This window comes from Ictidomys tridecemlineatus, chromosome 12 (assembly GCF_052094955.1).
Source record: "Ictidomys tridecemlineatus isolate mIctTri1 chromosome 12, mIctTri1.hap1, whole genome shotgun sequence".
Lineage (NCBI taxonomy): Eukaryota > Metazoa > Chordata > Mammalia > Rodentia > Sciuridae > Ictidomys > Ictidomys tridecemlineatus.
In genome coordinates this window covers 54439623-54459181 of record NC_135488.1, presented here as the reverse complement: position 1 = coordinate 54459181, position 19559 = coordinate 54439623, and the positions used below count along the sequence as shown (strand labels likewise).

General features: G+C 38.3%; 1 protein-coding gene across 2 annotated transcripts in view; it reads left to right on the top strand.

Moving 5' to 3' along the window:
- Positions 1–19559, top strand: part of Ctnna2 (catenin alpha 2) — a 1061169-nt gene that overhangs the window by 373312 nt on the left and 668298 nt on the right. For both annotated transcript variants that reach the window (XM_078028938.1, XM_078028939.1), the window contains exon 7: positions 5195–5398. In XM_078028938.1, coding sequence (XP_077885064.1) covers positions 5195–5398 — 204 coding nt within the window. The remainder of the gene's footprint in view (positions 1–5194; positions 5399–19559) is intronic.

Below are 19559 nucleotides of genomic sequence, written 5' to 3'. Positions count from 1 at the left end.
ATCCAATGGAAGAGTGGGGTGACTCTAGTGATGTAAATGTGAACAATATGATAGATGGTACTTACACTGTTATTTTTGTGTTAGAAGAATTTCATCGTTTTTAAAAAGTAGAATGTATTTTTATAGTTATGATTTCTTTCAATGGAATGATTTATAGTTATGACTCCTTTCAATGGAATGTGGGCATTCTGTACAGAGAAACACTGGGTTTGAAGCCAAAAGGCTTGGATTCTAATCCTTTTCTTTTTGTTTACTAGCTGAATGACTATGGGAAAACATCTCCAGCATCATTTTTCTTTTCAGTGGGGTGGACATAGCAATGCTAAGGTCCCATGACACCACATGGGATGCCTTCAACTGCTGGCTCTGTCTGACATCTCTCTCCTTTCCCCCATTGTGTTGGAGCCTGTGTCAAGCTAGCTCAGTGCCCTGTGATTGCACCAAAATTTTAGATCATGCAACTCCTGTACAGAGAATGAGCGATAGTAGCAATTTAAAAGCAGTTCTCTTCTAACAATCGTATGTGTAGTGAGTGCAGGCAAATGTATTATTCAGAGAAGTAGTTTTGAACTACATGGTCTCCTGAATTATTTTAGATTAAAATTTTTACAGAGTTCAACATCAGAGAAAATGGGAGATCAATTATGTGGGGCTGTAGGACTGACTACAGCACCAACTTGGTGCAGAATAGGAGTCAGTCCATCTCTGCTGGGTGTGAATTATTGTGACTAGATCTTTATGTTCCAATTGCCACTCCATAAACTACAAGAATGGAAACACTAATTTTAATTTATTTTTAAAATTTATTTATTTTTTATTTGTTTTTATTAGTAACACTAATTTTTAAACACTAATGCTAATTTAAAATAAGTAACAACAACAACAACCCATACAACACAAAATAATATGCAAGCCAAATAAACAGAAGAGGAAGGATTAGAAGAAATTAAACTAGATTTAGAAATTTTAAAAGAAATGTAGGCTCATAATTTAAAATTGAACTAAAATTATGATGTAAGATAAAACTAAAAGGTGAGAAAGATAGAAAAATTTAAATGAGTTTAAGAAAGCGCATACGAGGGTTGGGGATGTAGCTTAGTGGTAGAAGCTTGGCTCACATGCATGAAGCCCCTTGTTCTATTCCCCAGCACCACATAAAGGAGAAGGAAAATTTAAAAAAATGTCAACATTTAAAAAGTAAAGTCTTCGTGACTTGAGATAAGTCAGTGCAGTTGAAACACCATGAAAGCAGTCCCCTTGCAAGAACACTTTTGTCATAAAGGAGGAGGCCAGGAGCCTTGGACTTGCCACTTGAAATATTCCCTCAGGAATAGGAAGGAGCTGTGGCGTTGTGCACATTCCAACCAGTAGAGGGCAGCTGCACAGAAAATCGAGACCTGCTGAGCTCAACTGGAGAAGTGAGAAGGCAGGGGATAGGTGCTCAGAGATTGTTTGCTGATCTGAAAAGACACTAAAGTGTGTTAGGAAAGAGGTGTTTGGTTTTTTTTTACTCATTTCCAAAAACTGCAGCATCACACGTTCCCTCACTACAGTTTGACTTTCGTTTTCTGGGTATTTCTTGATCAGGATTCAGTTCCAGTGATTTGCTTTTCCCTATTTTTAGCAACTGGAGACAGATTCTTTTACTTTAGCTGTTGAACTTCTGGCCTCATTTGTCCCCCCGGCCCCCATTTACTAAAGTCTGAAATCTTTCCAGTTCTCTAAACACACACACACACACACACACACACACACACACACACACACCTAACTAAATTTCTCCACCCAAGCATACAACCTGTATCCACCCACTCATAGACTCAGAGATATGCAGAGACACACACCCCAGGTGTCCTCCCATACACATACATGTGCATGCATATAAGTATACACACGCGTGCATAGCCTCTTCTACTCAGGCATACCCCTACTCCGCCTCCACTTATAGACTCATAGACACACAAGGAGAATCTAACCCCATGCCGTACACTCATGCCTGTGCACACACACACATACGCAGGCCCAGGTGTATGGTCCTTTACCTTTCCACCTGCTCTCCTCTGGGTGGCTTCTGCCCACTAGCCTTTCACATCCATCATTGCAGTGCTTCCCATCTGCACCATAGATATAGATTAGCATGTTGTAAATTTATTGTTTCTTTTCCAGGGAGATTGTTCAAAAAGCTTTTCCCTTGTGCTCTATAAATAATGAATAATTCCATTAGAAATGTGATGGATGCTGTAACTTTTATGCAGAGTTTGTCAAGCTCCAGGTTTCACACATTTGCTTTCATGACAGCCCCAAGCCATAGCAGGTAGGGAGCTTAGTGGCCTGACTCGGCCAAATATCCCTTGCCACATTTCCCAAAGTGTGTTCCTAAGCTCTCAGAGATAATGCATGCATTTGAAAGAGTGAACTGACTCCTTTAATGCAGAACTCTCCAAAGCATTTCATATGATAATTTGCTCAGGACAATGCAGTATTTCAAAACACATTTGGCTAGGAAACCTTATTTTTTCACTGAAACATTATATCTCTAAGTTCAGTGTTCCATAGAAAATAATTTAGGAAATAGTACTCTGATGATAGTAGTACATTCTCCTCTGCGATGCAGAGAAACTGTTTAACAATTGCCCTTATTGAAAAGTTCAAATTGACCTCAGCATATTTCCGTCAAATTGGCACTTCTTTATATTTTTAGTAAAAAAAAAAAGTATAATGAAAATGTATCTTGAAAGCCAATATGTGATTCTAAAGTCTCTTGAAATCTTAAAGCCGAACCAATTTTTTTGTTTTATATTAATATGGTTTTCTGTAATATAGGTCTTTGAAAATCAGTAATCTTTATAAAATAGGTAGTCTAATTATATTTTCACGATAATTAGAATGTCAGTTCTCAATGCATGATTAAGAAAATGTAGTGTGTGTGTGTGTGTGTGTGTGTGTGTGTGGTGTCTGTGTGTGTGCACAGGTGTGTGTGTGTGTGTGTGTGTGTCTTTCTTTATCAACAGAAAAGCAGGATAAATAAATGAATCCCCCTGGGAAGAGTCGTTGCAGACCCAGTGCTAGTGCAGATGGAGGGTGTAGCAGTTACACTTGTGCCTCCCTCTTGGATTTCCTTTGGAACTTTCACCTGTAATGATGGTCCCCAAATATCCATACACTGCACTAAGTATTCCATGTGATTTCTTTATTTTTTATGTTCTTCTTAGTTACACATGACAGTAGAGTCTATTTCAATATTTGTATATGAACATGGAATATACCTTATATTCATTAAGATTCCAGTCTTATGGATATACTCAATGTTGAGAGTCACTGAGTCATATTCATATATCAACACAGCAAAGTTATTTCAGATTCATACCACTGTCTTTCCTATTCCTGTCCTCCCTCCCTTTCCTTCATTCCCCTATGTTGAATCCACTGAACTTCTACTCCTCCTCCCCACCTCCCTGTTGTTATGGGTTAGTATCCACATTATCATAGAGAACATTTGAACTTTGTTGAGATTGGCTTATTTCACTTAGCATTGTAGTGTTTCATTATCACAGTCTCCAGATCCATCCATTTATTGGCACATGTCATAAAGTCATTCTTCTTCATGCCTGAGTAATAGTCCATTGTATATATAAACCACATTTTCTTTATCTGTTGAGAGGCACCTAGATTGGTTCCATAACTTAGCTCTTATGAATTGTGCTGCTATAAAACATTGATGTGGCTGTGTTACTATGTTATGCTAATTTGAAATCCTTTGGATATATACCAAAGAGTGGGGAAAACTGGGTCAAATGGTGGTCCCATTCTTAGTTTTTTAGGGAATCTCCTTACTGATTTCCAGAGTGGTTGCACCAATTCTCAGTCCCACCAGCAATGTATAAGTGTACTTTTTTCCTCACATCCTTGCAAACACTTATTATTGCTTGTGTTCCTGATAATTGCTATTACGATTGGAAGATGTGAAATCTCAGTGCATCATCATTGCTGCTCTGGTGTGCACCTCCCAAAGCATGAGCACCCCATCTCTCCTGTAGCAGGTCATTCCACTTCGGTTAACATGTTGGCCTTGAGCAGGGTCCCCAAAGGAATCCAGCCTTCAGGCAGCACTAGCTCTTCTTCTGTGTCACACAGTTTATTTTCATTCATAGTGTCCAGCTCTACTCTTTAGCTGTGAATTCTTCAGGTTCTATGCCTACAGTTATGACTGCACTTTCCCTCTTCTTTGTGATTCTCGTCTCTCTGTATACCCTTTGAAACTAATATAAACTGGATGTTCTTTAGTCTGCTCTTCTTACTTGACTGACTTCACAAATGGACATTCCTTATCTTGTGTCCAGATACCCTAACACTGCCTGAATCCTGGGTGCATATTTCCAACCTTCTGTGAACACCTCTGCCTACAAGTTTCCAGGCTCCTCAGTCTTGGCAGAGGCAAAACTGAGCTCACCTTTTTGTGTGACTCTTTCCTTTTAGGAACCATCACTATTATCCCCCTTATCTAGGCTCCTTCAGAAAAATGTGAATCCCTCTATCATGATACTGTCAGTCAATTGCAATAAATCTAATGCATGTGGACTTAGATACACATCATGAATCATTTTCTATAAGACTAATTTTCACACACAAAAAAATAGTTCCTAGTGAGGAATTAACCTGCATTGAATATGCCTGTTGGGTGCTATTTGTCTGAGTTTCCACAGACATCCTTCCATGAGATTGTCTGCTTTTTGTGAGGAGGATGTAATATATACAAGTCATGACTAATGCATACTGACATTACTGATGACAAATCATGTCGGAACTCTAAAATCTTTCCATAATCCCTCTCAACTGAAACAGGTTTTTTTTTTCCCTTGAAATTTCTGCACTTAAAAAAAAAATGTCAAGCCAGTGTCACCGTCTCACATGAAAATGGCTCTATTCAGATAGCCTTTGCCAAGAACATATTCTTCAAACAAGATGTGTCTTCAACCAGAAGAGTACATTTGGTGCAAACACATCGCACAAAAGTTAACACTTTGTCAAGGCCATTTGAGAATTTGCCTCAGTAACCAGTTTTCTCCTCCACAGGGGTTGTCTTATCCTGGGCTTCAGATATTAATGGTTTAGAAAACAGTAAAAAAAAAAAAAAAAAAAAAAAAAAGGGCAGCCATCCCCCTTCGCTGCTCATTTCTTTGTTGCCATCTTTCAGAATAAGATCATCCTGGACCCCATGACGTTCAGCGAGGCCAGGTTCCGGCCGTCCCTGGAGGAGAGGCTGGAGAGCATTATCAGCGGCGCTGCGCTCATGGCTGACTCCTCCTGCACCCGCGACGACAGGCGCGAGCGCATCGTGGCCGAGTGCAACGCAGTGAGGCAGGCGCTCCAGGACCTGCTCAGCGAGTACATGAATAATGTAAGTCCCCGGGCTCTCTGGGTCCTCGCGTCTCCGTGGATTCCCTTCTGCGATCTCTTGGCTGTTAGGAAAAGCATGTGTCGCACCACCCAAAGAGGACAGGTGTTCCTGGAAGAGTGTCAGGTGACACCAACCAGAGATCCTCTTTGGGGGATAGATAGCCTGTGTCCTGATTTCGTTTCAGAAGGCATGTTTAATATTGAAACAGTTGGTGTGGAGACTGGTATTTTGGGAAAACTCAGTTTTTTTTTTTTTTTTTTTTTTTTTACATGAGTGATGATGACTTCTTGGTCATGTTAGTGGCTGCAGTTTGCTTTTGGTTGGATTCCAGTTGGTAAAGGTAAAATGACTGATGGAGACAATGGAGATGGAGCGTTCTCTTTCACTACTAAGCACACTGTGAAAGCTAAGGATACCTGTAGATGTGAGTCATAGATCCTAAATGGTTTTTTAAATGTTTATATGGGATTGGTTAAGGTGGAGAAATTCTGACTGCAGTAAAATTTAGAGAAGTTTTATGGCTTCATTATACAAGGAGGAATTCTCATAAGAGTTGAGTTTTTAAGTTTTAAAATCAGTATGAGTAGCATCAGTTGTTCGGAGGAACAGACAATAGCCAACCTCTCCTCTAGTTAATGTGACAGTTTTGTGGACTTTAAACTTCAAGATGGAGATAAAATTCATATGTTTTTTTTTTTTTTGCTTTGAAAGTCACTATATTATGTTTGTGTTGATTTGCTACGTTTATCTAATTCAGGTAATTCCCAGTGCTTTCAATAGTAAATGATCCAGAGCTGGGGTTGTGGCTCAGTGGTAAAGCGCTTGCCTCACATGTGTGAGGCACTGGGTTCAATTCTCAGCACCGCATATAAATAAATGAATAAAATAAAGATCCATCAACAATTAAAAAAAATATTTTAAAAAATAGTAAATGATCCAGAGCCATGTCCTGGACTCTTTGGATTGTGAAAATTCAGTATAAATTGAAAAAAAATGTAAATCATGTCATATCTGGATGTTATATGTTGAATGAATGTCCTCTGTAGTGGTCAGGTAGGTAAGACATTGAAAATCTGCTCACAGCTTTTGAAATCCTGGCTGGTATTGTTAGAATACCCCGAGGCAGTGCTGAAACAAAGCAGCCCTTCAGCATCTTTAATAGTCCCAAGTAAACATATACGGGTCATACATTGGCAGTGATATGTGCTGCTCCTGCCAGACTCTCCAGAGGACTTTATTCAGAAAGCAAAAGGATATTTAATGAGAACACCCTACAAAGTAAAAATCAAAATCTGTTTTCTTCAGATTCTTTGATTTTGGAAGACTTGCCCATTTTCAGCACACAAAGAATAAAGTGTGGATGCATCCTGTGGTACCCAGCTGCTCATGAGGACTTCTCTCTAGGACCCTGGATGGCCAGCACTTTCTATGATTTTGGTCGATGGGTGTGATGTAGGGTTCTGCCAGAAATGTCGATTGCCAATGTCTCCAGCCCTGAGCAAGTCTTTTGAATAGCAGATTTGTCAAAAAAAAAAAAAAAAAGAGTGTTTATAAAAATCTGTGATTCTGTTTCTTGTTGTTTTTAGCAGAAAAGCAAAGGGCTAATTACTTGTCTGTGGAATTTGGTTTTGTGTTACGGCATGCTGGTATTTCTATCAGTGAATGATTATTGACCAAGAAGGAAACAGAGGAAACTACAGAGATGGTGATGGTTAAAATCTCAGTATAAATAATTCAGGGAAAAAGTTTGTTCCTGTGAATGGAAATCACTGACTGTGATTAAAGAAGAGTTGATCAAAATGTGACATGTAATTTTCAGTTCGGTGTCCAGAATACTACTGTCAAGTGGAAGTTTTTTTTCTTTCAGTGTGAACTCATACAGATCAGTAGAGCTGATAGATTTTTGTGTTTTATTGACTCCAGGCTCTCATTTTTGTTCAGAAACTTGTAATACGGGAATCTTTTGTCCTTTTATTAAAATTTTGTTTTCATTTTTACATGATTGCAGAGAATACATAGAATACATGAAGCGCCTGTATTTTAAAGCATATAAATTTTATTCATATTGAACTATCAGAATCAAAGCCTGAAACAAACAAACAAAAAACACCTATTTGACTTTTATATTAACCACATAAAATTTAGTGGGACACAAGACTATTTTGGTGATTTCAAGATAGAAATGGATTCAGCTAGACTGCCCTGTCCAGTGCACTTATTCTACCACATAAAATAACTTATATTTATTTTATTGAAGCATGTATTAATTTTTTTAAATGTACACACATGTATGCCTTGACTGAAAAGTCTCTTGTAATTAACAGCAGCCGGTAAATTACTCAGACATTCCTGGGTATTAGATTTCTTTTTCAATTTTGTAAGCTTTGGGGAATGCAGATATGATCAAATTATCACCCTACAGATTTTCATCCTGATGGGCTAGGCAATATTATTAAGATAAAGAAATCATTAAACCAAAAATATTTTAAAATTGGCATAATTGACATTTCTGGCTTCTAAAATTCTCTTTCTCTATGATGAAAATTTAACTTGTAGTATTCCTTGGTAGTCAAAGCTGCTTTAAAACCCTGTACATGCCCAGTGGCAGGGACTGGAGAGGGAGACTGCAAATAGCTGTGTATGCTAGAAAGAGAAAGCAATTTTCCTGGAGCCTAGGCTATGTGGTCTGGCCCAGGGTGCCTCTGAGCTTAGTAGGATTTCAGCTCCTTGTTAGATATTTCCACAAATGTATATTCAAATGAATGAATGCTTGTGTTTATGAGTTGAGGAGGTAACAAAAATTGTATACTTAAAAGAAACAGCACTATGAGACAAAAGCCTGGGGAAATAGACACATATGGCAAAAGTTGTTGTAGGAATAATTTTAGGAAAGCCCCGAGTGGCTTTAAGTTCTGTCATTTTCAGATGTAACCCAAAGTGAAAAAGTTCTTAAAAATACTTTGCCTTTAAATAGTCCATCTCTATTGTTCACATGTGGAGATGGATGGGTATAGACTCTTTTCAAAAGGACAAGTGACCTATAAATGTAAATTTGGATTAGAGCCATCAGTATGGTTGTTGGAGTATTATGCTGAGTAGTATAAATAGTTCCTAATTATAAGGATCACATAAACTTTCCACTGGAGCTTATAATTTTTACACAGATTTGTTTCATTTAAAAAAAGAAAAAGATCTTAGAAGCAACCCCATGATAGGATGCAAGTGAGCGTGGTATTTTATTGATAAAAATTTTGTGATAGATTGAAATTTAGAATATTTTATTCATTCAACAAATGTGCATTAGCTCCTTTGTGGCAGACATTGTTCCCAGTCTTCTGGGGATACAGACATGAGCAAAGCAAAGTTATTGGCTTTCGTGAAGCTCATACTCTTCAAGGAGGAGACAGATGATAAATGCGTAAGTAATCTGAGTAAGCATTATTTCAGTTGGTGTCAAGTGTAAAAGGGAAACAGAGATCCTGGGAGGTAGGAAGCTTGTGGGGCTGCTGTAAGGAGGGACTGACTGGGAAAATGAGAAGATGACACATCAATGGTGAGGGGACAGAGAGCACTTGAGGTGGCAGGAGCTAGGGGGAAGGACTAGGGCCTTTTTCTGAGGACTCAGGGGAGCCAGAATGGCTGTGTGAGTGAGGAGGGGTCCGTAGGAGATAAAGTTTGTGAGTCAGTGAGGTGTCAGTCTGTGCAGAGCTGCATGCACTATTATATGGAACTTGGTTTTCATTCTAATGGAATGGGAGACCTTTGGAGAGCATTGGCAGAAAATGCCATGATTCAGGTGTGAAGATCAGGCTGCAAAAGTGCCAGGGTGGAAAGCAAGAGATCAGGCAGTAAAAGTGGAAATCAGGAGGGCAGGTGAGGAATCCCTAGGCCTTGGAATACTTCATGAGACAATGGTCTCCTGTGCCGAGCGGTAGCATGGAAATGGAATGTCTGAATTCTGACTATATTTGTAATAAAAATGTGCTTATAAAGTAACCAGTGGGAAGAATGTGTGAGTATATGGATATAAAGTAGACACTGGGCATGGTGAATGACAGTTGCAGAGCGGTCAGCTGTAGATAATATGATATCTTCACTTGGTTTTAGTAGCACAGAAAATTCAGATTTACCCAGATATAGTAACAATTTATAAATAGCTTACTTGGCAATGGCTGCATACTCTTATACAGATTGTATTTGAAAGGGTATTTAAGTAGAAAAATTTTGTTCCAAAGTTCTATTACCAAAAGTGTCTAAGTACAGTTCACATTCTTATAAATATAACAGACTGGGCAATATAATGCTTATTCCAAATACTAAACTATAATACAGAACTATAAGATGAACAATTAATACTTATTCTAGGTACTAAAACTGTAAATGCAGGACACTAAGAAGCACTAAGCCATTACTTTTTTATGCACAGTTCACTGTTTAGCCTTGATGAGAATGTGATGAACAGATGTGCCTGGACCTTGTTGTGTGTGGAGGTGATATACAACCTGGTTCAATTTTAGATGTCTGGATTCTCTCTGTAACTCTAAATGTTTTTAAATAATTAATGGAGAACTATAGTTTTTTTTTTTCAAAAATCAGACAATTAGAGTTCAACTGTTTGTACAGTGATGGCAGAGATCCTGTTGACATAAGGTAACAACTTGCTGATCCCTACTAGATTAAAATACAGCAAGTTGCTTTTTTACTCATGTTTTTAAAAAAATTACATGTTTTATAAAAATGTTTGGATCCAAATTTTTTAAACTTCTTGAAGCATCTAACGTATGCCCTAACTTGTAAACTACTAATGTACAGGTAGTAAAAGCACACAAAGACACATGTATGTGTGGACATATACACACATTATAAGTGCCTGAGGCATTATTATCATAGCCTTAGCTTTGGAGAGCAACTTAAGGTCCAGGCGGCTCTTGATGGTGCCCGAGGACTGGTGAGCTCTATAAAGTCATCTGTAGCCCAGTTTCCAGGCTCCCAGCACAGCTGTGCTCCGACACATTGATCCTCAATGTGGTGTGAGTCATAGGTGAAGTGCTACTCAGGGCCCCTGAGCCTCAGAAACTCATGGCTTTTACACTGTGTTTTATTTTTTATAGTAAACAAGAAATATATGTTCACTGTAATGGAATAAAAAGTAAAGAAAGGAGAAAACATGGTTTATAATCTCAGCCCATGTAAAAAAAAACACTGCTAAAAAATTTGGTATAGGTCTTCCAATGTTTTTTGAATGTTTACAAGTGCTTTATTACACACACATGCATACACATACATAATGTCATGCCTTGATTTTTTTTTACAAAAAATGGACTTATTGTAAATGGTGTTTTATAATCTATTTTCTTTACTCGACATATTGTGAATATGTTACCATATCAATAAACATTCTCTAACCGTATATTTATTGTCTGCATAGCATTTTATTATATGAGTATGTAAAAATTGATTTAAAAGCAATGCATTTTAAGTGTACTTATGGAAAGGATGTTGATAAACGTTAAGTGAGGAAGACTTTTCACATTGTTAGCATAGTGTCCTGATTTATACCCAAAGCATGACAAAGAAACAAAATAGGAAAGGACTGAGGACAGGGCTTTATAGTTTATATAGTTTACGGGGCTCCTGGACAATTTTATGAACTTTTCACATAGAGAAAACTTAAATGCCCATGAAATTCTATTCAAAATCATCTGTGTGTATTTTTCTCTATTTTACCGATTTTCTGTTTAAGTTTAATTTTTATTTATCAGAATTTCTGAGTCAACTATATTCTGTAGCACTACTCACCTGGCCCAGAACAACTAGTGGGCATGTTCAATATCTGACTTTGATTGTGGCGTCCCAGAGAAGGATCGAAACCTGAAGTAGAGGCCATCAGAGGGATGAGTTTGGCATAAGAATTGTCACCCTGCCGTATTTCTCCAGGATGAGAAGTCAGGAAAAAGATCCAATTAGTTAGTTGTTATTACTTAAGAATAAGGCTAATTGTTGGCGCAACAAGAATTTTGTTACTAGTGTAATCTAGGCCTTCTCTTTTCTCTCCTTCCCACTATTATACAGAATAGGGTATAAAGTCCACAAAAGTCAGTTTGGCCAGTTATGATAATGTGGGGAGAGGGTAGGCTGGGGAGTCAAACTCCTAAAGTTGAGGGTTTTATGGTTTCTCCCATATGTGGAAGCTATGGAGGAAAAAGGAAAAGAAGGGAGGGTAAAGGTTGGAATCCATGAAAAATGGGAGGGAGATAGTAAATTAATTATAGGTGTTTTTTTTTTTTATTGGAAGGTTTGACTTAAAACAGAATAGAGGAGCTGGGAGTGCAGCTCAGTGGTAGAGTGCTTGCCTAGCATGAGCTGAAGCCTGGGTTCCATCCTGAGTGCCCCAGGAGGTGGGATGATAAAAACAGAACAGACAGTGATGTTTAAACTGCTTGTGAGCCATATGTGACCTGATGTTCCCATTCCTCCCAGAACGAGCCCTCCATTCTAATGAGAAATTACGAGTTGCCTTAAAGGGATTGATATCTTTATTCAGTGGAAAGATTCTTAACATCTCATACCTGGTACCTACAGGGAGAAGATTTTTATCCTTGCCTTTTCCGTATTCATATCTTTTCTCCTCCCCTTTTTGGTTATCTGTCTTCAGGTACATTTAATGCCTTCGCCTCTATTAGTTTTAAACTCTAAATTCGTCTGCGCAATTATGTTTCCCATAGGAAACTTTTACTTCCATAAATAAACAGTCCTTTACACATTTTTACTTAATATTTTGTGATCAGACATTTCAAAATAGAAACAGGTTACCAACCCTTTGTTCAAAGACTAAAGCCGTCCTTCATATCTGCTCTTCCAAAGTAATATGGTTAGTACGGGAGTCTTTCAGAGAGTGTTTTGGACTTTTGCTCTTGAGTCATGGCACTTACAGTCCATCTTACTGCATTTCCAGGTAGTTTTCAGGGCATCTCTCAGAGGTGCCCTGGAATTAGAATAGGGAAATAGAGACTTTTAAATTTTTTCTTACCATCCTTCTTCATCTATTATAGTTTTCCTTTCCTAATGATATTCAACTGGATTTATGGTAATGGGATCTCAGCCCTAGGGCATGTAAGGTGGCACTGACTAGACACAGGTGTCGAGAGAAACATCCACCGTGCTGTCAGGACAAATTCCCTGGGGAGGATAATGAGGGTGAGAGTGGAAGAGAGATTTGCCAGGTTCTGGAGTTCCACAAAGCGCATGTGCACTGACTCTGAGAGGCTCCAGGAGGAGAGCCAGACTGGCCAGTGCTTGGTTGGCCTTAAGGTGATCTGTGCACAGCACCCAATGTGGCTATGGAGCACTCAGAACCATACAAAGCAAATCCAGATTCCAAAAATAAAAACAGAACCCACTCCCCCAAAAACTTCTAATTTTTGCCCTCCAACTCTGATTCTAGGACATGCAATCACATCTTAGAGCTATAGAATAGTATCCTGTCACATCTGAACAATAAAGGTCTGAACTTCAGTGGCTCCCTGTTAACTTCTTTACAATGGAAAAAAGAGTTTTGAGCAGGCAGTAGCTGGATCTTCTTCCTCTACCCCTGCACTCAGCATTCTCTCTCTCTTTTCTTCCCTCCCTTCCTCTCTTTCTTCCTTCTACCAACTGTGCCTGGTAAAATTCTTGAACATTCCTTTGTATGCATGGATAAACTTACAGGAATGTAATAGAATTGCTAAGTGGCAAAAAATGATAAAGTAGCATACTAGAGATCGGCCTGTGGATTTCTTATGGTCTAGATTTAGGCTTTAAGTGGGGCATATGTACAAAGCAAGTACACAAGTCTGGAGACCCAGCTGGATGACCAGTCAGATTAGACCTTGGTAGAAAGTCTGAATTCCCAGATGGTTTCAGCAATTGAGCATCATCTAAGAAATTAAAGCTTTCCTTCAGAGAGTAAAATGGGAGTGTGTGCTGCTCTGGGGAAAAGCACTCCCTCCTCCAGGACTTTCTAAGCAGAAGCTGACAACCATTCCTTATCAGGACCAGAAAGTGCATCTCAGCATGCATTTACCTCTATCCATGGCTGGACACTGGGTTTTCAGATACTTTGTAGAAGCACATACCAATCCCCTCCAGAGGAACACGCTGTAGACCCAGAACTCAAAAACTTTCCAAAGAACAGAAGATGGCATTCCAGAATCACCTAAGGCAAAATTAGGCAAGCTAACAATAAGAATTGGTATAAATAACAAATATAAGTTAGCCTTCGAAGGGCTACAGGTTTACAATTATTAAGGACAGATTATAAAATAACTTTAAAGAAATTGAAGAGTATGTTGGAAATGATGTAAGAGTAAGAGACTCAGAATTGATGGGTCATACTTGGAGGACAGGATTGGGAGGTATTATGGTGGAGGGAGATGGTATTATTTGAGAGGGGTAGGAGGAAGCCTGAACTAATGAGGAAGACTTGGTAGTTGAGGATTGCATTAGTTGTCTTTTTGTCAATGTGACCAAAATGCCTTTCAGGAACAACTAAGAGGAGGATAAGTTTATTTTGGCTCATGGTTTCAGAGGTTCTGTCCATGGTTGGCCAATTCCATTGCTCCAGGCCCATAATAAGGCAGAACTTCATGGTTGAAGAGTGTGGAGGAAGAAAGCAGTTTAGGACTTAGCATCCAGGATGTAGAGACAGGAGCCAGGATGACAAGATACAATCACCAAGAGCACTCCCTTAAGGATCCACCTCCTCTATCCATGTCCCACCTTCCCACAGTTATCACTCAATCAAGTTAAGATGGAACCATTAGGCTAAGTTCTTATAATCTAATCACTTCACCTCTGATTATTAATGCAGGAGCTTTTGGGGACATCTCATATCCAAATCATAACATGTGTCCAGCCTTTTGCTGTTCAGAATGATGCCGTTCACACACTCTTGCTTTAGTGTTGATGGTCATCTCTTAGCAAGAAGATGAAAATAAAAACCTTTCCCAGCTGAAAAATTAAGTTCAAGAATTCTAACCAGCTTCTTTCTTTATCAGATAAACCCTTCACGACATCCTGGAAATCTTTTATTGAATTATGCAAGGTCAATCCATATGAGGAGGAAGAAAAAGTACCATCATGAGGTAGTAAGGGGATGTCCTTAACTTAGTGAACAGGGCTTGTTGACAGCATCATCAGATTTGTCTGTTGTAGTTAAGGCAGCCTGGACAGCACAATCCATCAATTGATCTTGGAGGAAACTTTCTAGTTTCTCAAGGAAGACCTCACAAAACTGTCACAAAACTGTTAATGAGCATGCTTTCTTCAAACAAATGAGTCTGGAGAAAAACCTTTCATTTGAGTTTTCAAATTATATAGGACACCAGAAACTCTGGATTTCTTTCTTCATAATGGATTGTTTCAAAGATAAGCTTCAAAGAGCCTCCTTGGTTGGGTCTAATGATGCCTTGTACCCATCCTGAGAAATATTTTTCTTGATCCTTTTGGGATATTATTACATTCTAAGAATCACACATTTCACTGGTGGTGATATCGCTCTACGTCTCAGACACACCAAAGTTCTTCCATATCTTAGCTTTGCACCCAAGACCACTCTGATTGCAGTATTTTTCTCAAACTTTGCATAGATGACTTCTCAAAGTTTTAGCTCAGCTGTGTTCACTTGATTGCATTGGTACATTTGATTTTGCAATTGCACCTGCTGCTCTCCAAAATTATATCATTTCTTTGAGTTGTTATTATCTGTTTCCCTACTGAAGTTTAACACTCATGAGCAGGAATAGTATATTGTTCACAATCCTATAGTAGCTAGTGTATCTAGCATGGCACATAGGATGCTGTAAATAAATATTTTATAAATGAATGAATAAATTACCTTTCATTTCCCTCTAATAATAATAATAGTGATAATAAGGAAGAGAAGGAGGAATGGGAGGAGAACAAAAGAAGAAGGAGAAGGGGAAGAAGGGAAAGAAAGGAGTAGTAGAAGCTGTAGAGGCAGCAGCAGCAGCACAACCAATATATTTTGAGGCCACTGAGTTCCATGTCTTAGAATAAAAAATAAATAAATAAATAAAGTAAATAAATTAGCTCAGGTCAACTCTACTTGGTTTCCTCAGACCTCATTTTGCAGTGCCTAGACCTTTTTTCTGCAGTGAAAGCTTTATTTAAATCCCTAGCAGAAGCCCATATCAAATGTTTTCTAGAAAGACCTGAAATGATGCCAGTAATTAGCAAAGAGAAAATGATCCAGAGCATGTCATTTTCTTGCTCTTCAGTTCAGAGAGCTCTACCAAGTCACTTCATTTTATTTCTGTCATTCCTGGTTGATCTGTTTTGGCAATCCCTCAGGATATACCTGAGGGGCAGGAGGTGGATCATTTTTGAGTTCCTATAACTTTCTACAGGTGGGATCAGAACTTCTGAAATGACTTAGCCCATCACTTCCTGAAAGACACAAAAGTGTTTCTCTCTGCACCTAAAGAGAGAAACCAGTGTGGAGGCCACATACCTGTAATCCCAGTCCAGGAGGACCCCCAAGTTCAAAGCTAGCCTCAGCAACTTAGTGAGTCCCTGAACAACTTAGCAAGACCCTGTCTCAAAACAAAACATAAAAGAGGTTGTAGATGTGGCTCATCGGTTAAGTGTCCCTGGGTTCAATCACTGGTACAACCAAAACAACAACAAAGATAAGTCAGTGATCAAATCAAGCCTAATACCACACAGGTATCGAATGGCTTTTCTTTTACTGAGTGGAAATAAATACTGTTGTAAGAAACGATCAGGTAAAATATCTCTTGGGAATTCTTTCTTGAACTGAGCATTACTCAACCTGAACATATAAGATATCAGAGAAGACTCTTAAGCTGGATGGTTAATCTCTTCTTTGAATTTATTAGACACAGACACGCAGATCATCCTGTGAGCTGCTAATTGAAGGGTAACTTTTTTTTTTTAATTCAAACTGTCTATCCTCACCACCTTCAAACACTCTTCTTCCTACATATCTACTCCCCCATCTGTAAAAAGACAATTTGTCATCCTTGGAAGGACTGTGCTCTCAATAAGTGCCAGAACTAAAATATCCAGTCTCACTTATTATTCAGAAATCCTCTTTCTTTAATAACTTAATTGCTGACTTCAGTTTTACTAACTCTGCCAGTTTGGCTGCAGCTGGGAAATTTACATGAACCCAGAGCTATGATTTTGCCAGTTTATCTCTTGAATTGAGCTTTTGCTCTAGATCCTTTCAATGCCTCTTCTAGGGCACAATTTCCAAGAAGAAGCAACACTTTGCTTGACTGCTCTAGGAACTCCTAAATCAGTATGTGGAACCCACATACGAAAATCTTGAAAGACATATATATCAGGGCTTTGACCCAGTTCTAAAACAACTCAACCTACAGGGAGGCAGCTTGGGAAGCTAGATTTGAGTGAGTTTCCCAAGGGATTCTTCTGCTTCCAGTTTTGGATCCACCTTGGATTAGGCTAGCATAAAGAACTAACACGATTCAACATCATTAGATTTAGGAATAGGTATCATCATTTCCTTTCCTGTTCCCTCAAAATTATCCCTCTCCACTCCCTGCTAAGGAACCACTGGAGACCTTTGTAGGCCAACATTTCCTTCCCTCACTCCCCACCGGCCCCACCACTAAAGTAACCCAAGGGACAACATTAGCATATTCAGTGAATTTCACCCCGATATATTACAAAAGAGAAAATATTGGCCTTTGCAATTGTTTATTCTGCACACTTGCATGTTAGAAGAAATTAGTTAAGAGGCCTTTAGTCTAGTAGCTAATTTTATACTTTCAAATTCTTTGGGAAAGCCGTTTTTCTCCATGAGACTTAAAAGGTAAAAGGATTCTCTGAAATTCAGAAATTCATCTTATTTATCACTGACATTGCCTGATTTTATGTGCCTTATCCCTTCTGTTTGTATTCTTTCCATCTTCTAGTTTATCGGTCTCCAATAGTAAAACACATTAAGCTACATTTTTTCCTTAATTTTCTTTCAGTTTTTCTAGGATTCTTGAAGGATTATCAGCCATTTTCATAAAGACCCTGCTTTTTGATTTGAGAACTGTTAGACAAAAATTAGCAACCGGCTCACTTGAGGGGATGGTGGAGATAAGTTGTTAAGGAATAGCCCAAGGTCACAGGGATGCACATAAATAAAATCCCAAGGAACTCAGGTCTTCTGGTCTCTCTATTGCCACTCTTGGATTTTTTTTTATTGGTTCTTGTTGTACATATTAATGGATCTAAACCTAACACTGGATTTTTTGCATTCTCCTTTCTCCATTTAAAGCCCTGTATTTTGTATTGCCTATCTTTTCTCTAATAATTTTTAGTTCTCTCAGAGTTAGAATCCAGAAAAATCTTTCTGTAAGTATCTGTAGAATCCAGAAGAACCCTGTAAGAACTTCAAGTAAAAAGATATCCATCAGATGAAGGATATCATCAGAATTCATCACAAAGGAGCAAAGAAGAGCTTTTGTTGGGAGGAGTAGGGTATAAATGGGATCAGATGATTGAATCTGTTTTTTTTTTCTTTTTTCAAGAGTACAGACTCTCATAACTTCAGTGTCTAGGTAAAGACTGTCAGCTTTGTAGGAGACAAGGGAAGACACCATAACCATAATAGCCAGCATTCTGATGTCACATTTTCTAGTTCCCCAGGTACTCAGTTTCGTGGCTGTGTGCTCAACAAACCATGTCTGTCCAAAGACTTAACTTTTACCCTTTACTTAAAACAAAAAAAACAAAAACAAAATACAAACAAACAAACACAACCTCTAGTTGCCTACAGCTTCAAGTAAGAGAGATCTGGTAGTTTGCTTTAAAAAAATAAACAAACAAACAAAGGAACAAAATATGCACTTATTCTTTATTTAATGGACTAATAGAGGTCCAGCTGCTTTTTCAATAGTTGCAACAGATCATCCTTTAAAAACAATTTCATCTTTCTCTTCCTTTTCTTTAGAAAAAGTTGCTGTCTCAAATCTCTGCATCTTTAATGGTTTTGCATGTAAATCACATTGTTCTGAGTTTGTGCATTGCTAGCTGAGGATTCAGCTCTCCTGGCCCTGCTAAATGAGCTATCACACATCCCTATGATATCTGGTTGTTTCTTCTTCTTATTTTTGTTCTTAAAGATTGATGCCCTTAAAAGAAAATTGCTTTATTGTTATTTTCACAGGGTTTCAGAAAATAGCAGTAATAAATTTGTGTGTTAAATCGGTCTTCTGCCACACCCTACTTTTGTTAAAAGCAAAATGATAGGTGCCGTGCATCTCTACGTCCACAGTTCATGTTGTTTTCTACACTAACTTGAGCAAGTAGATGAACTAAGGTAAGATGATCAAAGCTTGTTTACAGAGTGAGTTGAGAGTTTTGGATAAAAGTAGAGAGGTAAGACACGACGCACTGGAGTAAAGCTTAGATGTGGGAGTCCATTTGATCTTAGTGCTCTTGAATTTGGATGTTCATACCATTCTTAGTGAAAGCATTAAAATGTTTCCAACTTAGACCTTGAAGGAATTGGGGTTGTGAATACTTTGTAGTTAAGTAGGGTAACTATAGAAACAGAATTTATCACTTGATGATAAATAATTCTTAAGAAATTCTGTTTCAGAGTCCATGGCTGCCCTATTCTGCTTAGGAGGTGACAGATAACAGTTGCACAAATGATAACAAAATGTGACCTTTAGTACTATGTTCAGAAAGAATTGAATCTAGTGTTATTAGTGCAATCGTTTTATTAGAAATAAACAATTTAAAGTATCTTTCCCAACATATTTGGAGCTACAGTATCCTTGTAGATGGACCATTCCTTTACATTTCCTTGTTATCTAAAAGTTACTTTGAATCAAATAAGATGATCTTTTCATCCTGTGTTATGTGACTCTGACTCAGTTTTTTTTTTTTAAAGAGAGTGAGAGAGAGAATTTTTTAATATTTATTTTTTATTTTATCGGCGGGCACAACATCTTTGTTTTTTGTATGTGGTGCTGAGGATCGAACCCGGGCCGCACGCATGCCAGGCAAGCGCGCTACTGCTTGAGCCACATCCCCAGCTCCTCTGACTCAGTTTTATATTCTTAAAACTCAATCAGGCATGTGAACTGATTATTTGATTTATAAACAGTTATATTTA